The sequence below is a fragment of the Alligator sinensis genome, unplaced genomic scaffold (assembly GCF_000455745.1).
Source record: "Alligator sinensis unplaced genomic scaffold, ASM45574v1 scaffold520_1, whole genome shotgun sequence".
Classification (NCBI taxonomy): domain Eukaryota; kingdom Metazoa; phylum Chordata; order Crocodylia; family Alligatoridae; genus Alligator; species Alligator sinensis.
This window is the reverse complement of record NW_005842064.1, coordinates 479,624-490,288: the sequence shown is the minus strand read 5'-3', so window position 1 is coordinate 490,288 and position 10,665 is coordinate 479,624. Positions and strand designations below refer to the sequence as shown.

Sequence of the window (10,665 nt, the reverse complement as noted above, 5' to 3'; positions counted from 1 at the left end):
CGCGGCCATGGGGGGAGTGGGCAGAGGTCGGGGGGGCTGGCTGGGGTCCCCCCATGGTCCCCTCTCCCAGCCTCCCTTCCCCTGCCCCTAGTACTTACCAGCTCAGAGTGCCTGCAGCTCCCTGCTGCAGCCACCAGGGACTGCCTGAATCATCAAAGCTCTCCGAATCTTTGCTGAACATTTGGAGAGCTTTGAATCAATTCAGACCTTTAAATTGGTCCCCGATTTGATTTGGATTCAGAGGTTTGGCCACTGAATCGAACGGAATCTTCTCTGAATCGAATCACCACCAGAAGCTTCACACAGCTCTAGTATCTGACACATTCTGGATTTAGGATTGTGAAAACATGGGATCCGGTAGACCAAAGCAGTTCCAGCTAGTGCCACATGCTTCAAAGAGAAGTGCAAGTGACCCTGAAATGGGCCATTATGGGACAATGGTAGGGCAAGGGAATCAAACATACAGATCTGGCCCATGGAGCCACTTTCTTAAGCCTCCTGACTGTCAGCATAGCCAGGGAGAGTGGCCTGCCACAGAATCTAGGCTCTTGAGCATCAGTGGATATGGTTACTGGTGGCAGGAGAGCAAGTGAGGTCTGATGCAACATGGGTTGCCCTCTGACCATTTTGACTATCCACACTGCCATGGCCCTACCTCTTCAGCTGCCAGCCCCCACCATGTGCCCTGTGCTGGAGTTGAAACTGCTGCTCTGACACAGTGCATGCAGTGGCTGCAGCTCTGGCTCTGGCTAGGGGCACATGGCGGGGGCTGGAATGCTATAGCCTGGTACCCTCGGTCAGAGCCGGAGCTGCCGCCACCACTGCAGCTTTCTCATACCCTGAGCTGAATCCAGGCCCTCAGTACAAGGTGAGTTGGACACTAGGGCTGTGCGGAGCTTTGGGTGGTGATTCGATTCGGAGGAGATTTGGCCCGATTCGGTGGCTGAATCTCTGAATCCAAATCAAATCGGGACCAGTATAAAGGTCTGAATCAATTCAAAGCTCTCCGAATCTCCAGCAAAGATTCATAGAGCTTTGATTCGGGCAGTCCCTGCTGCAGCCACTGTGAGCTGGTAAGTACTAGGGGCAGGGGAGGGGGAGCTGGGGGAAGGGACCATGGCGGGACCCCTGCCAGCCCCCTGACCTCCGCCCACTCCCCCAACCCCACCATGGCTGCCCCTGCCCGCCCCAGCTCGGTACTTTAAAACCCCACAGGTGCCCCACCCAGGCCAGATCTGGCCCTTTAAGGAAAAAAAAAGCAGAGAAAAGCCCCGGGGCTCACCCTTCCTGGTGCAGCCTCGGGGCTTCAGGGGCTCCTGCAGAGCCCCCACATGTGGCACAGGGCAGCGGGGATCACCCCCCCACCGGTAGGAGCGGTGAGTTCCAGGGTTTCGTCAGGGTTTTTTTTTTTCCTTAAAGGGCCAGAGCTGGCCTGTGCAGGGCACCTGTGAGGGGGCTGGGGGGGGAGGGGAGACTCAGGGGCTCATACCCCACCTGGCAGCACCTGCTGAGCTGCAGCTTTTTTTTCCCCCAAGTGCTGGGAGCTGAGGCGGGTGAGGCAGCCATTGCTGGGCTGGGAGATGGGCCTGGCCTGGCTGATTTGGAGATTTGGCTGAATCGAATCAAGACAGTGATTCGAATCACTGAATCGAATCACTGTCCCCCGAATCGGCCGAATCCGAAGTGAATACTAGCTGCTTTGCACAGGCCTATTGGACACCCCTGCCTTAGAGGAAACTTCTGCTTTAGCCCCTGTTAGTTAATGATCAGGTTAAGCCCTGAAAGAGGAAAGTTCACATCCCGTCTCATGCAACTGACATAATTCTCTACAGACATCTTAAACTTTTGGTGGGGGAAGATCTCAGCCTCAATGAAACTTTGTGATAGAGAGTTCCAAAGGTTAATTATTATGCTGTGTAAAACAAAAATTCTCTTCCGTGATTATTCGTTTTGCATGAAAACAAGGCATTGGCTGACATTTGCAAAGGTGCCTAAGGGATTTGGATGCTTGATTCTTATCAAGTTAGTATCTCAGACCTTGTTTATCCAGGAGTTCGTTGCTTCCTGCTATTTGTGGTTTTCCATCTAAAATCCCGACTTCTTGTTTGGACTTCTAAGAAATAATTATCATGACATTTCAGAGGGCTTTAAGGCTCGCTGGGACAAAGGTACTTGCACTTCTGTAAAGAAAAAGATTCTGACCTTGTTTTAATTCCAACATGGGTAAAGAACAAGAGAAGGGAAACGCAAGAGTGGAACTGTGTGTAAATAAAACACTATACCAAGTTTTCCATTAGGCATCAGCTGGGCTTTAACCCCCAAGTGACTGTATATAATCCATGTGTCAGTGTATATAAATATTTTGCTGTTATGCTCCATCAGGTTCATATAAACAGACAGCTAATATCTCCAGCAGAGTTTGGCACAGCAAGATATATGGCCTTCCGTACACTGTTCAACCCATCCAGAAACACTGCACACCAACAGCTTTAAAAATATACACATGTACCCTCAGTATATGATGACCATTTTGCTCTTAGGATAAAATTAAAATCTACCATTGATGAGCATGGTTTTGCCATTTTCTAGCACCCTTTGTATGAGGATTTCAGAGCATGTTACAAATATTCAGTTAAACTTCTCCATCCAGCTCATCCAGGAAGGTTAGGGTCAGTATTTTTATGACATGCAACTGGAGAAACTGAGGCATGGGTAGAAAGCAAGGTTTATCTGGGACCATCCAGCAAATGAGCGACAGAACCAGCCACAGAACTCCAGTGTCTTGGTGTCCAGTCTTATTACATCCTTAAAGCATGCTGCCTTCCTTACGCAACAAGAAAATATCTAATTGCCAGGTATAAGAGGAAAAGAACAGGCCAGATCCCAGCTGGTGTAAATCAGCTCAGCCTTAATGGCTTCTGTGAGGTTACGTCAACTTCCCCAGCTGAGGATTTGGGAGGGCACATGTCTGAATGCTTCCAGAGCTGAATTATCAAATGCCCCACTAAATATTCCTTTCATCCACATCAACGTATTAGTTCTTTATCAGCTGAATAATCGTTTGTATCATATTTCCCCAAGTACACAGTGGTCTCTGCTTCATTACAGTCCGCTCATTTTGTGTGTTCCTGTGACCCTAGCTATCTTTCCTTTGCTGCTTAGCCTCCCGCAAGGATAAGGGCCTCTTCTTTGCTGTTCCTTTTCATAGACTGAGAGATGTTGCAGTCATCCCTTTGCAGATGGATTCCTCTAGGGTTAGAGATATACAGAGTAAGGAAATAAGGACTTTTGTTGTTCATCTCCTATTGACTCATTGAGTGACCTGAGTTACTTTTCTGCGTGCTTCAACTGTTTCTCCATCTGTGAGCTGACACCATCACCACCCGTCACCTCTATGTTGCTGTCTCCCTCAGTACAAGATGCTATGCCAAAGCAAAGGCAATGATTGTATGATTGATTATTACAGGCAAGCAACCAAAAGGCACCTTTTCCGTTGAGCACTACAGTGCACGAATGGCTCCTCACGTACGCAAGGACTCTCGAAAGGAATCATGTTTTGAACTAACCTGCCCTGGCAAACGCAGCTACGAGGTAGGATCAGCTGAACACACTGACCTTTCATTGCTACCTGACTACCTAGCTGCTTTGAACATGAGAGCTTAGTGTGTATTATCTGTGTGCATTCTGCATAGAAACATGTGGTACATGCTCTCAAGTAGGCAAGGTTGGAGACATACTTCAGTATCTCTGTAGGTGTTATTAGGCCTCTTTGCCATGTCCTAAATCACTAAACCTGAATCTGTGGCAAGACGTACCAGGTGATGTGCTGTACAGAAGGTTATGATGCCCTTATTCCTGGTAAGTAATCTGGAATCAAACCTTTCCAAGCATCCTAGGGTGACCTGCCTTGTTAAGACTGTGATGACAACCAAACAGTACTGGTCTTCAGTCCTGGCTGGAAAGTCTGATTCTGCACTGCTTTCCACCTTGTGCTGTCCACTTACATCAGTACAGCAAGGGTATAAAGTATGACCAGAACTAAATCATTTGGCACTCACTTGGCATGAGTTGGGAGCCCTGGAGTGAAAACTGGACCTGAAAGGTCTCATTTTAAAACAAGAGTTTTGCAGACCGACTTCATGCTGTTTTCTGTCTGGGCGAGGCTGAAAATAACAGATACAGTCCAAAGCCATAAACTTTGGGTCTGGACTTTCCTGGATTTCAGGAACTTTGGCTCAGACTCAGTAACAATAATAATAATAAAATACTTTACACAACAATCAGGTTTTTATTTGGTGAGTCAAGATCACTTTAATAAATTAAGCCTGGCAACCTTCCTCTAAGGTGGATCAGCGTTGTTGCACCCTTGTGATTTTCTGTAATGTAAGATTAGAGAAGTGCAGTGACTTGTGCAACCCTGAACAGTGGGCAAGTGGCAGTTCCCAGAATAGAACCCAGGAGTCCTGGATCCTAGTCTCTTGTTCTGACAGCTAGTCTCTGATCCCTCTGCTTAACTCCTAAGAACTAACACATGGATGCATTCATTCTCTCTCCAGTTTACAGCTTCAAGTTCAGCAGAAGCTAGAGACTGGGTGGATCAGATCTGCTGAAGGGTGAGTAGTAGTGGGGAAACACTGTAGCTCAGGGCAGGCCAACAAGTTTGGAACCTTATTCCTTCAGACAGTCTGAGGCCTTAGCTCTAGGGAGCTTAATGACACTTCCCTAGCTCCATTCATCCAGGGATCTCAAACCCATTTACAAATATTGAGAAATTAGAACTCGCCACCCCTGCAAGATGGTGATTTACTGTTGTCATCCCTCTGATCTAGATGGAGAAATCAAAGGGGTACTGTGACCTACCTAAGGTCACACAGAAACTCGGTGGCAGAGCTGGGAAAAGGAGCCAGGAATCCTAATTCCTGGACCTCTGTATAAAAAGATGCAATTCCTTCCCAGAGTTAGGAACAGAAACCAGAAGTTCCTTTTCCTGATGCTCTGCTTTTCACCACTCAAGTCCTCCTTCTCTAAAGCCAGTCCACATTACAAAGTTTTGTCACTTATACCCACCACTTCTCTTGAGTGGAAGAATCTTCGCTCCTAGCAGCACTTACTCCCCCTCTGCCAAGCAGGATAAGACTTCTGTCACCCCCTCCCATCCCACGGCAAACAGCAGAATGCACATGGAGACACACCAGCATCCTCTGCTGGCTACTGCGGTCTTGTCAGCAGCCAGTGCCTTTCTAGGGTGCACTTTGCACTCTGCAACACAGCTGCTGGGTGAGGTCATCAGAAGTGCATGGATGTGCATACTTTTTGGTGGTGGCAGCTGCTGCCTGTCCTTACAACTTCTGTCATGGAGGTGGGTGCGTTCAGCCATTGCCTAATTTCTCTGGTCTTTACATCCCTGATATCTTTTTTGATAGCTCCCATGAATAGAAAAGCACTTTGCTCCTGTGCAGCAGCGCTAGGACTTAATGCCACATAAGACTGCTCTTTACCAGTCTACTGGAGAGAGAGCCTCTTTGGTGTCACCTTGTGCAAAGGAGTGGGATATGGGATGCTGGATGCAAGATGTCTGCTCTTATGGCACCCTCTGCTGGTCAGTCTTGGGGCACAGCACTGAAGAAACTAATAAACAGTGGGGGAGAAGCAGCCACCTAAGCAGGTGGGGGAATAGTGGGGGCTTTTTCCTGCAAAGTCTCTGTTTCCCTCAATATCAGATAATCCAGCTGGAGAGTATATTAGGAGGCAGTGCATCCTATCATAGAATCATAGAAGTAGGATCGGAAGGGACCTTGTAGATCTTCAAGTCCGACCCTTTGCCTGGGCAGGAGGAAAACTGGGCTCAAATGACCGCAGTCAGGTAGGCATCAAGCTGCTTCTTAAAGACCCCCAGGGTAGGAGCCAGCACCACTTCCCTAGGAAGTTGGTTCCAGATCCTAGCCACCCTGACTGTGAAGTAGTTCTTACGGATGTCTAATCTAAACCTACTCTCCAACAACTTGTGGCCGTTATTCCTTGTTATCCCGGGGGACGCTAGGGGAAACAAGGTCTCCCCCAAACCGTTCTGGTCCCCCCTAGTGAGTTTATAGACGGTCACCAGGTCCCCCCTCAGCCTTCTCTTGTGAAGGCTGAACAGGTTCAGGTCCCGTAGCCTCTCATTGTAGGGTCTGCCCTGCTGTCCATTATCATTCAGCTTTGCTTATTGGATTGTGAACTTTTGTTGGGGATAAAAAAAGACCATTGCTACTTGAAACACAAGGGCTGCCAGTTTTACTCAATATTTTTGCTACTGAGGGAACAAGCTGTGGTGTGATGATTCCACAAAATGCTCAAGTTATAATTGAGTAGGACTAGAAAACAGGGCTGGGGGGGGCTGAGAGTCTCTCTTGGTGCATGCATGTGGTATAAGAAGAAAGGCCAGATTCTGGTGCCCTACCTGCTTATTCAGGGGTGGCTGCTTTTTAAAATCTGGAGCCTCACTGCTCTAACAACCCTTAAATTATTTCAGGTTTAGCCCAGCCTAACTGAGATCTGAACCCAGTGGTAGGTGTGTAAACTTCCTGGGAATTGAAGACACCTTTGTTGTTTTGTACCCCTTGATACGTTCTGATCTGTGGGTTAAAATCTTGGTCATGCTGTTAAAAGGGTTTCATTATACCAGTGGTTTTCACCATCTTTAGACTCAAGGTCCTCCTCGGAAAATGCCACCTCTGAGCTTTCACTTGCTTTTTTGACCACAGAAAAATAATAGAGCAATTCTTCTATTGCAAAGAACTCAGAAAACCCACAACAGATCAGAGGATTTTTGACATTATGGATTCCTATTTGAAATCTCTGGGTTTATTTTGTGAATCATGGTGTTTGAACACCTAACAATACAAGTATTTTGTGATAGCCCATGGCACCCTGATTGGGAATTGCTGCATTATACTTTCTGCAGTGAGTCCAGTGACTGTGTTACATTTACTTGGTGCTCTAGGGCATAGTTTCTCAACCTGTGGTACGTGTAACCCTGGGGGTACACGAGACAAAGGCAGGGGGTACCCCAACACTCTCTCTCTTTCTCTCTCTCTCTCTCTCATCCCTTCCTCCTCTCAAAACTATGGTAAAAAAATTGGTGTACTTCACATTGTGCGGCGCTTTAAATTCCCCAGTAATAATTTGGTGTTCAGCCCTCCTAGTTTTGGCCAACATCACCTCTAGCCCAGGTACATACTTGAGTTTTGTACCCCTGGTGTAAAAGGTAGCAATCCTACCCACACCAGATCAGATATCTGTCATATCACGACCTTATATACACAGCCCATCTTCCAACATATGGCACACATTAGTCTGTAAATATAAAATCCCCTGGAAAATTGAGTGTTGGGGTACTTCTGAAAATTTTCACAAGTTAGGGGGTACTTGCTGCTTAAAAGGTTGAGAAACTGCTCTAGGGAGGTACATGCTCTGCAAAGTGTCCAGTGACTGGGGACTAGGCTGAACTTCTTAAGAAACCCCACTCTGTGTTTTCCTTCTGGGAAAACCTAGAATTATACCCTGCAGATTTCCTCCAATTCCCCAGGGCTTTGTATCCCCTGTTAACAGTCTTTACCCAGTATTCTCTTTGCATGTTCTGGGCCAGTCGCCCATGGACATCTAAAGGGAACAGCCCAATTCTGATGCCTTGTTTTACTGTTGAATCAGATTTATGATGATGAGCACTGAGCAGGGCTAGCCTGGTTCAAGGATAAATTTTGGTCCACTCTCTGAATAACACCATTTAACCTAATAGCTTGGTTTTCTCTGGCTCATTCTTTTTCACTTTCCTTTCTGCCAGACATGAGCTCCTTCACCATTCCATATGATGAGGAGGACGAGGAGGAAGAAACTTATGATGACATTGACAGCTTTGACACTCCAAACACAGCAGTACACAATGCTAGCCTGAATATGGAGGAGGCAGAGGCGGCAGCAGCCAGTGGTGAAGAGGAGGATGACATCTATGAGGTTCTACCAGGTGTGCAAAGTATTCAGCTGCTTCCAGGCTGGTTTCTGTAGAGTCCAGACTGCTGAATGAGCAGAGAGGTATTGTTCTCCCATGAGGGAAATGCTTTTGTTGGAATAACAAAAGCGCTAAAAGTGGGGTTATGGCAAAACCACTAAATTTGGAGTGTTTACAACCCAGCTGGTCCCATTCTTAGTTCAGTACAGTCCACAGGTTATGGATTTTACTCCTAAGGTGCTTTTTTTAAAAAAAAAAACGTTGAGTCTCTCAAATCAAAGCAACCACTCTTTCTTAGAAGAGTGGTTCCCAACTTTTTTAGACTCATGGCACCCCTTAGAAAATGCCAGTTTATAGCTTTCACTCATTGTTTTGACTGTGGAAAAACAATAGAACAACTATTCTGCTGGAAAGAACTCAGGAGGTACAGAACAGATCAGAATGGTTTTGAAAGTATAGATTCCTATTTGAAATCTCTGGGTTTATCTTGTGAATCATGTGTAGGTGTTTGCACACCTAACAGTGCTAATATTATGTAGCAGCCCACAGCATCCTTGAAATGGTCTCACAGCACTCCAAGAACATGTATAAGAACATAAGAATTGCCATTTACTGGGCCAGACCATAGATCCATCTTTCCCAGTCTCCTGTGTCACAGTGGCAGAGAATAGGCGCTAAAAGTGAGAGTGAACTGTAACCAGGGTTTTGTTCACTGTTCCTCTCTCGCTTGCAGACTCCAGCCTTTAAAGTCTAGGTGCTATGGCACCCTGGTTGAGAGTCACTGATCTAGAAGGTATGCGCTAGTGAAACTGTATGTTCTTGGGTTCAGCTCAGGAGTCATGTGGTAAACTCTATAGCCTCTGTAGTTGATGATAATGATGACCATATTGATCAATTTTGAGGTGGGGATCTGTGTCGCTGAGGTGGCTTCCAGTCTTGCAAAGATGATAAAATAGCGATGTTAAAGATGTTAAAGATAGGCCCAAAAGTGCAATGGGCTCTAAGCGTGCAGTCCACCTGGAAAAGATTGCTTAAGTGCAAAGCCAAGGACTAATTTTTTGACTTATACCTTCTAAAGCTAGCAGTTACAGGAGCCAGGAGCAAAGCCATGGGAGGGCAACATGCTCTGCAGTGTTCTTAATTGTTGCCATAAACAGCACCATGTAACCTGCCCCTGAGCCTGATGCCAGACACACCATTCAGGCAGCAAAGCTGGAGCCGTGCACCCAGCAGGCTCCCAGGGGGCCAGGGATGATGTTGGTTGAGCCCTATTTCTCAGGCAAATGCACAAAGATTCTTTGCAGATTCTTAGATTATGTTATTCCAGCAACACGGGGGAAGGGTTTTGCCCAAAAATATGACAAGAAAACACTTTCTATTGCACCCATGTTCATGAAACCTAGATTCAGGACTTACACTGACCTTCCTGTATCTATTTTGCATTGATCTGGTAGCCACTGGAGGAAGCAGACCCAGCTTTCCCAGTCTCTGTAGTGGAAAGGGAGGGAAGAGGAGGTTGGAATCAGCCCTGATGGGTCCTTATCCCAATACCATAAATAAACTCCCAGGCTCCTGGTGGCTACTTATGCAAGACTTAAGGGAGGTTTTACCTAAGGTTCTGGTGAGGATCAGGCCCTAAACTCTCTGCCCCTCCCCATAGATGATCGTACCTGCCCAGCTGTAAGGAGGAATGTATCGCAGTTTGTCCAAGAGCTGAAGGCCTTTGGTTTAAGAATAAAGGCACAAAATCCACTGATAGTGTCCTGCCACCCTTGCCCATTGATAAGCAATTTCCTTGGCAGCTGTAGACAGGGTTAGTGATTGTAGAAGGGAGGTTGTTACTGGTTCAGCCAAGTATGGATTCGTGGCACAATGCAGGAGCCAAACTCTGTTCTGGGCAACACCCAGGCTAATTCACTGGTTCTCCACCTGGAGGTTGCAAACTGCTTGCTCTTCCCATGTTTCAAATTTCTGCCTGCATAGACTGAAGGAGGGGATTCCAGGTAGGGAAAAGTCTGAGGACCATGGGACTAAATCCTTAGCTGTGACATTTATATGCCCCACTGTGTCCATTCCCAGGGCTCTCTCCCCTCCAGCACCCAGCTTCTTGGCCCCTCTTTTGAAATCATCATCTATTTACAGCCACCATAAACATTTCGAAAGCTGTGAATTGTTGTGCCACAAACTGAGGATTATGACTGTAGGTAGAGAACAAACAGCAAGAGTAAAAGAACCTTTGAACAGTGAGGATCTGGTGGCTGGGTTGATGTCTAGGATTTTCCATCTATAAATAGGTCATTTTTTAAAGCTCTGCCTGCTTTGGCAGCAGTATTCCCAAGAAACAGCAGGTCTGATCACTTTAAAGATCCTCCACTGTCTTGTAATGTCACTTACAAGGTTGATAAAGATGTAAGGTGGATTTAAAATGCTGCCACCCCGACCTTGGTAGCACACAGGTGTCAAGGAAGACTGTGAACCACATTCTCCCTTGCTGGTGTCCTTAGGGCTAATATATACTACTGCAAAGGGGCTGGAAAATGCTGTATTGGTTCAGACAGCTGACAAGGCACAGGGAAGTAGAGAGCCAAGTCCAAAGGCTGCAAAGTGGAGAAGAATAAGGCCCCAAGGTTCCTTATATGTACTGCTAATGATGCCTGAGATGATTAAATCTTTCTCTG

At 46.6% G+C, this 10,665-nt stretch overlaps 1 protein-coding gene across 3 annotated transcripts in view; it reads left to right on the top strand.

Annotated features, from left to right (window-relative positions):
- SKAP1 (src kinase associated phosphoprotein 1) overlaps positions 1-10,665 on the top strand; it is a 250,306-nt gene that overhangs the window by 186,845 nt on the left and 52,796 nt on the right. For all 3 annotated transcript variants that reach the window (XM_006023279.1, XM_025203752.1, XM_014519786.1), the window contains exon 7: positions 7,823-8,002. In XM_006023279.1, the coding sequence (XP_006023341.1) occupies positions 7,823-8,002 (180 nt within the window). The remainder of the gene's footprint in view (positions 1-7,822; positions 8,003-10,665) is intronic.